Below are 16875 nucleotides of genomic sequence, written 5' to 3'. Positions count from 1 at the left end.
GGTCTCAAGTCATTTGGAGGTGATTTACATCTTATATTTTCCTACAAATAGACATAAATGTGGACACTAGGCATGAAAGGGTTAATTCGATTGGCTGCCCCATTAGATAAACTATATTACATGTGTAATATAGTTTATCACCATATATGAGTAATATTTTTTGTTATATCCACAAGACTGCACTATGAATCTATTAAAAAATAAATTCCCCATAGTACTTACCTGAGATTAAATGCTGTTTGATGAAGAACAATCAAACTTCATGATGAAACATGGAGGTCCCCCAAAATAAATAATTGAAAGCCTGGTGTTTTATCTGCAGTTTATCAACCTAGTAGAAAGCAAAAACACTGAAAAGCTTGTGTCAGAACAGTAGTTTTGAGGAGTCAGAACACACCTTCTGCTCAGTCAACCTCTAAACTTCACTTTAATTCAGGTGACTGACTTTTTTCCCCCCCATCAGCCTTGGGCACATCTTCAGGAAAAACCGGTAGAGGTGCTCACCAGGGTGTGTCGACTAAGTTCATAAAACTTCAGAAAGGTTGGGAAGTGTGTGTGTGTGTGTGTGTGTGTGTGTGTGTGTGTGTGTGTGTGTGTGTGTGTGTGTGTGTGTGTGTGTGTTCAAAAAAAAAAAACTTATTAGAAATGCTAAGCAACTTAAAGTTGCAGTGCGATCTCTGACAAAACAAATACAATGACTGACCCTATTGAAGATAAAGCCTGTGAAATAATGTGGCCAGATTTCTTCAGGTATTCAAATATCTTTGGCTGTGCAAATGTTTTTTTTTTTTTTTTTTTTTTTTTTTTTTTGGAAAAGTAACTACGTCATGTGCAGTAATGGACATTTTCTCACCTTTCCTTTTATTCCACTCCATAATTATCTCTGCATTTCCACTGAATGTCCATTAACCTATAGCTCATAAGGTGGTGTTTTGCTTTTTATTATGAAGAGAACTTACTTTCAGACATAGATCAGTGGACAGAAGCAGTTTGAGAAACACACACAGCACTCTCATATAAAGCAGTGTGTAAAAAAAAATAACAATAATAATAAAATAGGCAGGCCGTTGTGCCCCAGGCTCTTTTCCCCAACTAGGAATGACATCGAACAGGTTTGCGAGAGACAGGCACAAATCCCACATGCACAGACTGAGAGTAAAACCCTGCCTAGTAGTCAAGCAGCTACAGTGTGAAGTTAAAACACATAGTTGTGTGACATGAGAACAAGACCTATGCGTTGATGTTCAAATTCAAATCTTATTGTTTTGTCTATATGACTTTTAAAGTGTGCCTTTTCTTATCATGAAATCGAAGCACGTGCAATATATACTATTTCAGAATGTAGCTGTTTTAGTTCTGTGAAACACATCACCCCACTTCGGATATCGAGTTGCTTGCATTCACCCCCCTGAGTCAATACTTTGTAGAACCATCATTGGCTACAAGGACATCTGGATCATAATATTTTTGCCCAATTCGTCTTGGAAAAATCTGTCAAATTGGATTAATCAGTTAGCGAACAGCTAAGTCATGACACAGAATCTCAATCAGGCTGTCGTCTCGGCTTTAACTGGGCCATCCTAAGGCATTCAGTTTCTTGGTTTTGAACCACTCCATTGTAGCTTTGTCAGTGTGCTTAGGATGATTATCCTGTTGAAAGGTGAACATTCAATGTCTCTTACAGACTGAAACGGGATCTAGGGAAAGCTATGGATTTCTTCCAGGATTGCCCTGTATTTAGGATTACTCCATCCATCTTTCCTTCAACCATGGTCACTTTCCCAGTCCCTGCTGATCTGACAACATGATGCTACTACCACCACGCTTCAATGAACAGTGTTAGTTTTCCACCAAATGTAAGCAGTTACATTTTAGTTTCATCAGACCAGAATTTTTCTCATGTTGGCTCAGACTCCAACATGCCTTTTGGTAAAACTCTAAATACGGTTCTCCACTCTTCAATAAAGCTCAGTCTTGTGCAGTGCTGTGCTATGGTAGTCCTGTGAACACCTTCTCCCATGTGAGCTGTGCACCTCTAAAACTCCTTCAGTGTTACTATTGCTTTCTTTCCTGACTAATGACCTCCTTACCTGGCGACTGACTTTTGATGGATGGCCGCCTGTAGGAGTCGTAGTTGTGCTTCTTTTCATTTTTATGCCTCTGCCACTAGGAGATGAGATGAGCACTAGGTGATCCATCCGTCCATTCATCTGTGCAAGACACCAGTTAGTGTAATATCTCAAGAATAAGTGTCTGAATGTAGGATTGAAATGGAATTATCATTGCATCCAGCAAATGAACTAATTAGATGTTGGAATTAATTCAAACACTGTCAAAGTCACAGGAATACAGTATAATTTTGGCTTTTTTTTTTATTATTTGCTGGTGATTCTCTGTCGTGGTAATTACAATCAGGTAATAAGCAAATGCAGAAGAGGATCCAGAGACAGAACCAAAACATAAACAAAAACAAACATATGCACATGGGAAACTTTCACCCAAAGGTAGAATCACTGACATTTTTACATAGTAATCACTTTATCCTGGTCAGGGTTGCTCAGAGAGGCTCCTACACAGAAACACAAGGTTTGAGGCAGGAATACACTGTGGATGGGACATCAGTGCATCACTGACCACCACACACACACACACACACACACACACACACACACACACACACACACACACACACACACACACACACACACACACACACACACACACACACACACACACCCATTCACATTTAGAGGCCATTTAGAAAAAGAAAACCTCCCCCAGGTATTGTGGAGGGAAATGCAGACCCAACAGATATGTGCTTTTTTTTAAATATATATATATATATATATATTTTTTTTTTTAAATCAAACAGGGTCCCATTTAGTTCCATTATAGGAAGCTATAAAAACTTACCTATTCAAAAAGTCTTTATGTTAATGTATGTTCACTAGGAAGCTAAAAATAAACTGACGTCTTAGAAAATTAATAGCTTTTAAATAACATATTTACTTAGGTGCAAATCAGAGAGAGAAAAAAAACAACATTTCTACATGCTGTAAAAACTCTGAAAACTAAGCGTGATCAGTTTTCTATATCAGTGTAGAATATATATTAACAGTTACTTCGTGTCACTCTGTCATTATCTACTAAGAATGTAGTCATGGGTGTTCCTTGTGTATATGTCGCCCCTGTCTTCCCCTATCTAACCCTCGTACTGACTTTTCCTGTAGATTATCTGATGGAGAATTAGATTATCCTTGTGTATGACTCCTAGTTTGTGCAGTTTTGTTTCTCTCCAGTGCCACTTGTTTAACATGCACAGTCTTTTCTCATTTCAATAAACCTAAAGGGATAGATAGTCAAATACCTCAAAAACACTGCAACTATGATAATGATCAAAAGCCTATGAAATGATGAAATGCTTCAGTAGACTATATGATCAAATAATCTTACTCATTTCAATTAAGTAATTAGCTTAACTTTTACCACCTTTTACATTTTCTGGGCCACAGAATAAAATGAAGTAAAATATAGATTCTTTGAGGAATGAGAATCTTTGGAAGGCATGAGCTTAAAATTTTATTGTATGGAAGTCCCTTTAGTGATTCACTTAGCTGAAAACTCTCGGCTTTAGCTGCAGTTTTGTTTCAAGTATTTCAAAGAAGCTCTGAAGTTGGGGTAAATTTGCCCACTAACATCCCTCGTCACATGTCTGCTCGTTTTTCCTTTGTGGAGGAAAAAAGCACCCTGAGTTTTCCAAGAATTTTATTAATGAGGTTCTTTGAGAATTCCTGAATCAATGTAGAAGCCTTTCAAATGCTCAAAAGTCATTTGCACCAGAACCCCCATACTCAACCACCCTGATCCATCACTGCTATTCATCTGGAGGTATCTGAGAGTGGAATAGGAGCAGTGCTTTCCCAATGTCATGGAATTCCTCCTAGGCTGAATCCATTCTACTCTAGATTAGTTGAGCTCTATATGCTAAAAGATAAAACACTTGCTTGCTTAGTCTTCACCTGGTTCTAGATTATGCTGACATACTGGTCTGGATCTAATGAAAACAGAAGCTCTATCCAAGTTATATGAAAGTCCACAAGAGGAACAGAGATGAAACCGTCCTTCTTCAGTCCTGTATTGTAACTTCAGTTAGATGGGAGATCATGGAGAACATCTTGATAGCACAACCAAAGGAACCCACACCATCAGAATGACCCCCTGGAAAAATATTTGTTCCTCAAATTATGAGAGAATAACTCATGCAGTGAGTTCACACTCAGCTCAGGGCATCCCGTGATTCTACAAACCATAAAGCTGGTGGTAAACAAGTTCTGGTGGCCTTCTTTGTCTCAACATGTAACTCAGTATGTCAAAGCCTTTCCAGTCTGTGCATCTCATGCTTTAAGGACTCTACTCATAGACTTGCTGAAACCTCTGCCTATTGACATCCACAGATATTATCACAAATCTAATCTGGCTGGTAAAGGTCTCTACAACAAAAGAAGACACTACCAGAAGACACGGTGTCAGACATGAGCCAGTTCGCTTCACTATAAAACCGAATAAGTTCATTTAACTGAAAAAATTTGAGGAAAATAATGACCTCAAAATTTGTAAGTTGATAAATCAATTTCTTTAAGCCGAATACACTTAAATATATCAAAAAATAATTTTAAATTACAAAGTTTGACTTGAATTTTTGAGTTAAATGAACTATCCGGTTTTTATAATGTTCAAGGGTTTGGAAAGTATTTTCTTAGCGACTGAACATTAATATCAGTCTGTCCTCAGGTTGTCATCACCAGTCCAATGGTCAGGTCAAACAAGAGATCATAAGATTCTTAAGGCTATATTGCAGCAGCAACCAGCATGATTAGATTCATTATCGCCAACTGAAGAACCACATCACAGCCAAGGCAAGTCCAAGGCAGCTGTCAAGTGTCCTTCTTCTCTCACATTACTAAACTGACACTCTCATGCTGATTTCTCCTTTACAACATCAGAAGGATTCTTATTCATTACTTACATACTTATTTATTATACTTCTTCTTCTTCTTCTTCTTCTTCTTCTTCTTCTTCTTCTTCTTCTTGTTATTATTATTATTATTATTATTATTATTATTATTATTATTATTAATATTCTTATAACTTAAATGCGCTCCAAATCCCCTCTTTAGCAAGTGGTAGAATATTATCCTGTTACCAAGTATGGTTTAATGATAGAACACAAAACCATGAAAACATTTTATTTTGTTATATTTATCATTCATTCAATGTTTCCCCAAGAGGGAGACAAACTCTCACAAATAGAATGACTTATAAAAATAAGAATGCTTATGCATTCATCATGAAATAAACATAAAACAGCAAAATACCTAACTGCATGCTTAGACCTATTAGCTTATACATAATTAAACATTTAATGAGACAGTAGAGCTAAAGTGTAATGATTAAGGGAGAGATAATTCATGTAGCTCTTTTTGAAAATTTATTAAATTCAAAGACTAGCCATGCAAATATAGTCATGTATAGTCAATATATAGTCATGTGAAAAAAATAAGTACACCCCATGGAAATTGTTGTTGTTGTTGTTGTTGTTGTTGTTGTTGTTGTTGTTGTTTTAATTTAATTTTTGTACATATTTGGACAAACAAACATTTGATCATCATTGAAACAGTGCCTATTAATAAAATTGAAATACTTGAACAAAACCACAAGGAAAAATCATTTATTCAACAGAAATAGCAAAAGATTCTGTGGAAAAAGTAAGTACACCCTTAGCCTCAGAATCTAATATTGCCCCCTTTAGCAGTAATAGGTTCTTGTAGGCATTTTGTATTTCGTATGTCCACCAGTCTCTAACATCAGCTTGCTGGAATTTTTGACTACTCTTTAATACAATATTCTTTCAGTTGCAAGATGTTTGAGGGTTTTCTTGCATGTACTGCCCATTTCAAACCCACCCCCCACAACATTTCAATGGGATTCATATCCAGGCTTTGACTAGGCCATTCCATAACCCTCCATTTCTTCTTTTTGAGCCGTTCCTTGGTGGATTTGCTAGTGTGCTTAGGATCATTATCCTGTTGAAAGGCTCATTTCGGTTCAACTTAAACTGTTAGACAGATGGCCTCACATTATCTTCAAGCGCTCTTTGATATGATGCAGAACTCATAGTTGAATCAATGGATGCAAACTCTCCAGCCCCTGAGGCAGTGAAGCAACCCCAAACCATAACATTTCCACCACCGTGCTTCACAGTTGGTATGAGGTGCTTCTCCTGAAAAACTGTCTTTGGTCTGCGCCAAACATGTCTGCTGTTACTGTGACCAAACAACTCTATCTTTGATTCGTCTGTCCAGAGCACATTATTCCAAAAGGCCAGGTCTTTGCCTATATGCTCATTGGCAAACTGTAGTCTTGCTCTGATGTTCTTTTTAGACAGCAAAGGCTTACCTCCCATGCAGATCAAATTTGTGCAATCTCTTTCTGAAAGTAGAAACATACAATTTGGCACCAACAGCTGCAAGACTTCAGATCCTGTGATGAAATTTTGGGGTTCTTGGAGACTTCTTTTTGCATCAGACTTTTCTGAAGACCTTACAGAACTCTTTTATATCTTGGCATGATGACACCACACACCTCAATAATAAAGGGAACACCAGACACTACATGTGAGGGGTTTAAATAATACAGGTTCCACATGCACTCTCTAAGCAGGTTCTAATCATCTTGAACAGCTGATTCTAATTTTATGGATTTTAAGTTGTCATCGAGGGTGTCATAAAGGGGTAGAAACGGTGTCAAAAAGGGGTGTACTGACTTTTTCCATGTGACTGATCTGTTTTTTGTTTTTGTGAAATTGTGAAAACTACTACAAAATATAAATTTTATGTGTCATTTGATAGAGCGTATCAACTTTATTAACAGGCACTGCTTCAAAGAGGATCAAATGTTCGCTTGTCCAAATATGTAAAAGAAAACCCAGCAATTTCCATGGGGTGTACTTATTTTTTTCACATGACTGTATGTCCTCTTTGTAGATATCTCAATCAGAATTGAAGCTATAGCATTTTAAACTCTGGTTACCCCGAAAAGTAGAAAAAGAAATGAAGAAGAAGAAGAAGAAGAAATAAAGAAGAAGAAGAAGAAGAAGAGGAGGAAGAAGAAAGGAAATCACATTTAAAGATTCTGAGCATATAAGGATTACACTCCAGTTCCAGTGAATGACACAGACACATTGGTTTAAATGAAGCTGTCATTTATTAATGAGATGTACATTTAAATTGTAATATCAAGAAACAATATATAAAAATCATATAGTATGTATAGTATATAGTATAGTATGGCTACCAAACTATCACTAAGCAAAAAACAAAGAAACAAATAAATAAATAGCACTAACAAAGGTAAAATATGTTATTTAATTTTTGCCATCTTATGTAGGAATGTAAACTTCTACACACAACGGAACATTCATAATCAATCAAACCACATAACTTTTTCAACACATTAGTCAATGAAACAAAACGAAACAAAAAAAATATTACTATACAGAATGTTAATATAGATAATTAATAAATATTAGCTTATAAACAATATTGGTGAGTATAAAAAATGTATATGCAATTTAATTATTTAACTCCTACCCAAAGACTTTTAATCATATAATCATCAAATCTTTCAGAAGGCTTTGGTGTTGAAGGATGTGGAGAGTTAATTTCTTTAAATTTGTCATCTGTAAAATTTCCTCATACAGGTACCACTGAAGCTTGAGCGTGAAGTCTGCAGGGACAATCACTTAGGACATTTCTCTCATTGGGGCTGGTATGTTCTTCAGTAGAATTTCTGTGATGTGACTGTCTGAAAAGTTGATTTAGCTCTATAAAGCCAGATCCCATGTCCCTCCAACATGCAGGAGTTTTTATTTTGGAGGCTGAAATGATCTGCACATCAATGCACATGACTCACAAATCCATGTTTTCAAAAAAGAAATGAAGCCTAGATATAACAGAGTTTAGCTTGCACCTCTATTAAACTGACAGCTCTCGTCAATGTGAAAGTTCACCTATTTTGGGAGAGCTTCACATGGAATCCCAAGGAGCCCATATTTCCGAGGACATTTAAATTAAATGGATCCAGGCTATAAAGACTTGGAAGGAAAATACGCCTTCTGGCCAAAATCAAATCCGTAGAGCATATTTCAATCAAAGCTACATGGAGGGTGTGGACTAAGAACTTTTCCTATAATTTCTGGACATGTTTCACATGTTTCATAATACAGTGGCCATTCCATGTTGTCTCTTTCACAGAGTGTTCTTCCACAGCACGCACTGCAGCACTTTTGAATTGTTCTGCTAGATTTGCAGTAAGGGCAAGCTCTGAAACTGCCGACTGACAAAACCAGTAAAGATCTGTAGCAGGATGCATATTTGTCACAAAAGGCATCAGGAGTTGCTATAAGCTCCTGAGAGAATCTATGCGAATCTATTCCAGTTAAAGTTGCAGCTCTTCAGTACTGATCATACACTTTAGTGCGGCGGTAGTATCATATTTGCTTTCCAGTGCCCTTGGATTTGCTTCAGCATAGTTGAGAATGAAATCTACAACTGCTCTGGTACTTCTTTCACAAAATTGATCAGGTGCCTTTTCTCATTTTTATGAATTCTTGCTTCCATACCAGCAGTTTTGTAGTGCGTTATTAGAGCAGTAAGTTTATCCTGTCTGATTCTGTTTCTAATAATATAAAGCATGTGTTATAACCATTTTATAACTTCATAGTGGTGCATGGTTGCACGTTCACCTCGCACCTCCAGGGTCGAAGGTTTGATTCCTGCCTACGCCTTGCATGCGTGGAGTGCATCATGAAATCAGTAGGCCAACCCTAAATTATCCTCCCTAAACTGTTTGTCAACACCTCTGTCAGTTATGTAAATTTTAATAGTGCTTTTGAGAAATCCAACCTATTCCAGGTTTAATAATAAAAATTTTTTTATTTAAAGTTGTTTCTAATGTTAAAATATTTATTTCAAATATTTTTGGATGATTAAAAATCATTATATTAATTAGAACTATCTCCACCCCAGACACCCATAGACAGGCTCCTTCTACATGTAACTCTCAACTGTCTTCCTTCTCCCCTCTCTTAGAGACTGATGTCTCAAAACTACTCCTCTCTAGTCGTCCGACAACCTGTCCTCTAGACCCTATCCCTTCAGCAGACCCGGGTTACCCCGCTACTTAAAAAAACAACACTTAACCCTGCTGCTGTTGACAACTACAGACCTGTCTCCCTCCTCCCTTTTCTGTCCAAAACCCTTGAAAGAACTCTCTAGAACAACCTCCTGGACATCAAGCAGTCTGGTCTCAAAAGCAGTCACTCCATGGAGACTGCTCTGCTTTCTGTCACTGGCGCCTTATGACTAGCAAGATCATCTGTCCTCATTCTACTCAACCTCTCTTCTGCCTTTGACACTGTGAATCATCAGATCCTCCTGTCAACTCTCTTCAGCCTAGGCATCATTGGAACGGTTCAGCGCTGGGTGGGATTCTATCTCTCAGACAGATCCTTCAAGATATTGTGGAGGGGAGGGGTTTCTGAAACTCAGCAACTCACAATTGGTTCCCTGGTTCCCCAGGGATCAGTTCTGGGTCCACTGCTACTATTTATACTACATCTTTGGGGCCTGTGATTGAGTCTCATAGCTTCTCATATTACTGCTATGCTGATGATACCAAGCTCTATTTGTCCTTCCAGCCTGATGATCCGTCTGTCTCAGCGCGCATCTCTGCCTGCCTGCCTGTCTGACATCTCAAACTGGCTGAGGGAATGCCACCTTAATCTCAACTTGGCAAAAAATGGAGCTTCTCGTCCTCCCTGCCTGCCCCTCAATCAACAACTACCTCACCGTACAGCTCGGCTCAATCACAATCAAGCCAACCAGGACAGCCAGAAACCTTGGGGTGACTTTCGATGACAACTTGACCTTTATAGACCACATTTCAACAATTGTACAACATCTAGAAAATCAGACCCTATCTCACTGAACAGACTACACAGCTACTATTCCAGACTCTTGTTATCTCAAAACTGAAATACTACAAATCACTACTCCCAGGCCACCAAGCCAGCTCCATCAAACTCCTTCAGATGATTCAGAATGCAGCAGCGTTCCTTATTTTCAACCAGCCCAAAAGGACCCATGTCACACCCCTCTTCATCTCCTTCCACTGGCTTCCTGTAGCCGCCCACATCAAATTCAAGGCCTTGATGCTCACCTACAAGACCTTGTCTGGAACAGCACCCCCCTACCTCAACACTCTACTTGGGGTTTATGTTCCCTCATGCAACCTACGATTACTTAAGGACCGAAGCCTGGTAGTGCCTACTCAGCAAGGCATGAGGTACTTTTCCAGAACCTTCAAACTGACTGTCCCTCAGTGGTGGAATGAACTTCCAACCTCAATCCGGACAGCAGAATCTGTCACCATCTTCAAAAAATACCTAAAGACCCACGTCTTCCGTGAATACTTAACTAACTCCTAACTTTCCCCCCCACACTTCTATATTTAAAATTTTTTTTGCATTTACACTGCCCCTTACACCTCTACTCTGTACATGTTGCTTCTCTGAAACTCAATTATAAATCTTGTACAGTAGCACTACTTATATTGTTCTCCACTTGATATATAGCTTTGCTTGTATTTCCTAATTTGAAAGTCACTTTGGATGAAAACATCTGCTAAATGAATGAATGGAAATGTAGAACATGTAATAAGAATTCTTGATAACTTAGTAGGCATTATACTGATTTAACGGCAAGCACCCTGCCTACCTCTTCATTTGTAAGCTAATATATTTATTATTTACAATGACAAGATGTTCTCACCCCATTCCTTCATCAGCATTTTCAATATTAGTCTGAATGTTTTGCATTAAAATGGACTGGTATTTGTAACTGTTCATGATTCCCTCCACCTTGATAAAAGCCCCAGTTTTGGCTGAAGAAAAGCAGCACTAATGCATGATGCTGCCACCATCATGCTTCACCGTGGGTATTGTGTTCTTTGGGTGGTGCTTTTTTTAAATTTATTTTTGCATCCAACCTTTTGGAATTATCGAATTATTATACCTTCTGGAATTGGTCTCTTCAGACCATAACACATTTTTCTACATGGTTTGGGGTGATTCATTTGAGCTTGGATTTTATTTTGTGAGAAAGTGCTTCCCTCTAGACACCCTTACCCCTTAGCCCAGACATCTGAATGAATACGAGAGATTGTTGTCACATGCAGAGAGTAACCATTACTTGTCAGATATTCCTGCAGCTTCTTTAATGTTGCTGTAGGTCTATTGTCAGCCTCCCTGGTAAGTTTTTGTCTTGTCTTTGGTAAAGTTTGGAGGGATGTCCTGTTCTTCATAAGGTCACAGTTGTACCCCATTTTCTCCACTTGTTGAAGATGGCCTTCACTCTGTATATATATATATATATATATATATATATATATATATATATATATATATATATATATATATATATATATATATTATACCCCTCTCCTGATCGATACATTTTGACAGTGAGATACCGTACAGGCTTTGTAAGCTCTTTGCAGACCATGGCTTCAGGTGTCAGATGAAACCAAGAAGATGTCAACAAAATCCTACAGAAATAGCTGATCTTTATTTTGGGGTTAATCCGAATAATTTCATCAATGACAGCTCTATGATAATTACTTTTGAGCATGTGATTGAATGTGATTGCTTCATTCCAAACACAACCACGTCCCTAATTATAACAGGGTGATAAGGATTGGTTTCCTTTTGAGTCTCGTTCCTCTCAAGGTTTCTTCCTCATGTCATCTCACGGAGTTTTTCCTTGCCACCGTTGCTTCTGACTTTATTCTCATTATTCTGAAATTTCAACTCGATACCCAGAATGATACATTTCTGTAAATCTGCGTTGAGACAATTTACATCGTTAAAAGCCCTGTAGAAATAAAAATGATCCTTCTTACATAATCATCCAGAAATTAACGCTAGTCCTAACACAGCTCATATCATAATGTATCATATCGTAATGTAGCAGATTCAGTGGTATTGTCGAATATCGAATCGTTGCCTTAAGAATCTAAATCGTGTGGAAGCCTGATGTTTACACCCTTACAATTTAATTTAGGAGCTTATTGCGCGTCTAGAGTTGGAGGTATAAATATTGAAACAACTTGCCCTGCTCACCCCATATCAAAATCCTATTATTAATGAAGTATTAGTATGTATATAAAATTGTAACTATTTTCTTTTTTCTAACAACGTCACATACTACAGTACTCCATGCTACACCAAGCACACTATGTAGTGTAGTACATGGGTTCCCAAACTTTTCCAGGGCAAGGCCCCCCAAATGGCATTAACATTTGACCGAGGTCCCCCTTTTGCAAGATGTCTTTAAAAACACATTAAAAATACAGACTTCTGAATATATACCCTTTTTAAAAAAAATTGTAATTACATCTTACATCCTTACATTACATTACATTAGGAACTTGTTTTGTGTGTGTGTGTGTGTGTGTGTGTGTGTGTGTGTGTGTGTGTGGTTGTCTGAGAGTGAGAAAGAGAAAAAGAGAAAATCATGTATTTATTTATTTTTCACAGCAAAATTGTTGAGGACCCCCGGGCGCCCCCTATCGGCTCTCAAGGGGGCCGCGGCCCCCACTTTGAAAACCATGGTGTAGTACACAGCCCTAGTGATTTCCTACTTCGAGTGGGAGGAGTTCATTTTATTCAGCAGTAGAGGGACGTGATAGAAACGTCGCCGGCTATGGGACTATCACAATGACCATCAGATCACTTGGAATGGTGTGTGTTCTCTTCTGCGCTTACACCAGTCGGATATCCGGTGCTTTCGGGTTATTAGACTGAGACAGCGCTTTTTTTGGGAACGTTTTCTTGCCTTCTGAGCGCCGAAGATGGTCGTCCACTTTCTCCAATCATGGGGGGCTTTAACAGTCCTGCTCCACATGCCCGTGTTGTTACCAGCAGCCACACTCGAACCCTACGACCTGCTGTACAGCAGCGGGATGGACGCGTTCCAGCGGGGTGATTACGCAGACGTGGTGCGGTACATGGAGAAAGCGCTGGAGAATTTCGCCCAAGTGCGCCAGACCAAAATCCGCTGTGGACTCGGGTGCAGGGATCAACACAAGCTCGATGCGACTGCGACTGACCTCCAGCTGTTTGATGCGATTTTGCGGAGAGCCGCTTGTCTCAACGACTGCACGGAAGGAAAACTCGGACCTTCTTCCATGCACAAAGTCAGCGCTGATGTCGAGCAAGACTTCCACAGGAGAATCCCATACAACTATCTTCAGCTCGCGTACCTCAAGGTAAAAAGAAATGAGCCAGAAAGTTAAGTTGAGTGCGAGATACCCCCAGCATGCTTTGCAGTGGCGCAGGTTCCCAAACCATGGTCCTGGAGAGCCAGCACTCATTTCAGCTGATATGTTAGAGCTGGGAAAGCTCCAAGGAGACAGGACCAGGGATGTGAAAGTAGTTGATAGTTAATTTATTTATTAAATACAGTCAGTAATATCTTATTTATTAAATCCAGTGCTGAGGGTAAGCTTCCACCAATGAATTTCAGGATAAAGGAATGATCTAAAACAGCATGAGTGTCAATGCGTTACATTATATCCATTACAGTTTCTACTACTGATGTCTAACTGTGTAAATCATTTATAATGAATTGAACTGAGTGCGGAGCACTACTGATTTATTAATATTGTGATGTTTTGTTTGAGGGGGATAAGTGAAACCTTACTATAAATTGAAATTTTGTTGAGTTGCACCAAGCCTAGACCCCAGTTTGCAGGTGATGATGATGTAGAGAAGGACTTTTTTTTTTTCTTTAATTGGAGTTATGGGCACCTTGCTAGCCTATTTAAATTATTTACACATCAGTTTAACGAACTAAAATGTTGACTTTCCTTTTTTGTTTGGATAATAATTGCTTTATAATCATTAACTTTTTAAATCGATGCATCTATCCGAATTGTCTGATTGTACACCCCTGTAAATGACCACACACACAGCAGATGAAGGCTGCTTTGACTTTTGTAGCAGGCTGAGATCAGACACATTCTTGGGTCTGTTTCTACATTAGAGGACATAAAAAAATAAATAAATAAAAACCCACCACAAGTGTATTTTAGGAATGATATTTCTGGGAAATGTATAACACTCCACCAGCTCTAATATAGCAGTCTCAAACAGGCCTCCAAACATCGGGCATCTGGCCTCTGCCATAAATACCCTTCTGGAAAGGCTTGCCACAGATGCCAACTGTTCCTCCCTTGACAAAGTTTGTGTGTATCTCCTGTTCACCTCAGGTTTATTCAACCAAATATTTTGTTTCCCTCTTGTAGCATGTTTACTTTGCTAAATGGAAAGGCTCCACCTTGTCCTCGGTTATGAATGGATTATATTTATGTCTGTAGCTGCTGTGGTCATTGATTGGTTGCTTTTGGCACTGTGTGCTAAACTGCAGATGGATCAAAGCACCCAAAAGGCGTTTCACCTACACTGGAACAAAATGGCAGTCTTATACATCAAGTAGAGTCCATTTGCGTATAAGCCAGCAAAAAAATAAGCAGTTTGTTTGAAATTAAAAGACGATACAGGAATTGAACGATTGCTTCACAAATATTTTTGATCACAAGCTTTTTTTCGATCTTGATCATGCAGACCTGTTGAAATCCACAGAAAGTTATATTTGACTCACTGTGAATTACCTGCAAACACTTACATCTTATTACATTCTTGAAAAAAGGCTTTCCTCTAATTCGCCCCAGGGAATCACACCACAGTTTCCACAGTGCAGTGAATCATTCCGTCTGTCTCGCTCTACAAGGCATTACCTCATACTGTAATCTCACCATAATTTGTCTGACAATGAATAACTGAGGAGACATGTGTTTTCCATCCTAAATTTAAAACATGAAATCCCAATACATGGCCAGTTTAGCTATCCGGAACCTTGATCGTGAAACATAAAATGTTCACCTATGTGTATTTGAAAAATGCCCCTCTTTCTACACAGTGGATGACTATTCTCATTGTGATCCCTGCGAGAAACCACTGATTCTTTCCTCATTTTTCAATTTGCGTTAGTGTGAAAGAACAAACCTTTTTAAAACCATTTTAGGGACATGTTTAATGTTGTTCAGATAAGGGGACGCGGGGGGCGGGGGGGGGGGGGGGGGGGGGGGGTCCCGTAGCACAAAGGAAGTGATATCATAACTGCAGCTCTTCTGAATGGTTGTTGGAGGGGGCTCACCAAAACTGTGATCCAGTTTTTGTACACACGCTTGTAGTATTATATTATAGTTAACAGAATGATCATTTACAAATATAATAACAAAACTGGGTTCTCTGGTTTCCTCCCAATGTTCAGAAAAATTAACTATGCTAAATTACTTGTAGAGGTGGCTTTTTGTGTGAATGGGCGTGCATGGTGCCCTGAAATGGAAATAAATGATTTAGCAGGCATTCTCCACTACACTGCGCTGACCCAGGACAAACTTCTGCCCACCACCATGTGATTTTTCTGGCATTATCTGAATAAGGGTTTCCCAGCTGTCAACACTCACAGACCTTTCCTGTTTACTCATCCAGCAGAAAGCAGCTGTAGCTGAGTTCTCATTTATCAAAGTGTTTGTGTGTATGGTTTTCTGCATTAAATGCATACACACAATTCTATGCATAGTATGTGACTTAATTCATTGGTTGTTCGTGCGTGAGAGGACGTGCCTATGTAGAATTAACTGTATGGAATGGTTAATGACGAAATATTTTACACTTGAATTTCAGTGTTCCTAACAGGATTTACAGTAAAGTATATGATACGGATCATATCTTTCCTTTAATGATAATTTAAATCTCTTCTCCGCTGTTATCTGATTTTGGAACAAGGCACTGGAAAGTTTGCAGGTAGTTTCTTGTATGATTAAGTGTATTATTTCACACTCTTGTTCAGGGGACCATCAGCACTTGTTCCCAAGGAGATAAAAATTTGAGGGCAAAACATCAAGTCTTTGCTGAGATATTGCCTCACTTCCTGTTTTCAGTAGCCCTCCCGGGAACTCAAAGATTGTTTGTTAGGTAATACTAATAAACATACATCACAAGTTTGGTTTAAACACATAAAAGTTTTGCTGGGATATGCTCTCACTTTCTGTTTGGCAACATAGCCATCCAATACCTTTGTGTGTTATAGACAAAACATCCTGCATGTCAAAAATCCCAAAAGCAAGTTTTGTTTTAGTTGGTATCACAATGCTGTCACCCAAATGTGGAAATGATTGTAAATTATGTAGGAGAAGACAAAGCTAAAAAAAACTTTGAATTTGAAGAAATTGACAATCCAGTATGGCGGAAATTAAAAGCATACTATCCCTAGAACTTGGGATGACTTATAATAATAATCAATGTTGTTCACTTCACTTGTCAGTGGTTTTAATGCTATGGCTGATGGGTGTATTCTCCATGCCCTCTCATTTTCCCTGAAAATGAATGTAGAGCTTCTAGAGCTTATTTATTTGTAGCTATTTTGATCTCCCTATGTGATCCAATGTAATGACCCAGTGATTACAAACATTTTGAGTCTATCCGGAGCTTAAGGAAAACTCCACCCTGAAACACATGAAATACACATGGCCTAAATATGTTCTAGCATGTCAAAGCCCCTGTTCACAAAGTGAGGTCTATGAAGACATAGTTTGCGAAGGTTTGTGGAAGAGTGGAAGAACTCAAGTGTTCTTCACAGAGCCCCGGTGCACAGAGACCACAGTGCCTGCTGACTACACCCCAGACCTCCT

At 38.7% G+C, this 16875-nt stretch overlaps 1 protein-coding gene across 1 annotated transcript in view; it reads left to right on the top strand.

The window, feature by feature from the left end:
- The first annotated feature begins 12773 nt into the window (after nucleotides 1-12773).
- The window catches only part of p3h2 (prolyl 3-hydroxylase 2), a 37389-nt gene continuing 33287 nt past the window's right edge, over nucleotides 12774-16875 (top strand). The window contains exon 1 of the mRNA XM_017477668.3: nucleotides 12774-13386. Coding sequence (XP_017333157.1) covers nucleotides 12970-13386 — 417 coding nt within the window. The 5' untranslated portion in view covers nucleotides 12774-12969. The remainder of the gene's footprint in view (nucleotides 13387-16875) is intronic.

The sequence above is a fragment of the Ictalurus punctatus genome, chromosome 10 (assembly GCF_001660625.3).
Source record: "Ictalurus punctatus breed USDA103 chromosome 10, Coco_2.0, whole genome shotgun sequence".
In the NCBI taxonomy this organism is placed as follows: Eukaryota; Metazoa; Chordata; class Actinopteri; order Siluriformes; family Ictaluridae; genus Ictalurus; species Ictalurus punctatus.
This window is presented reverse-complemented; position numbering and strand designations above follow the sequence as displayed.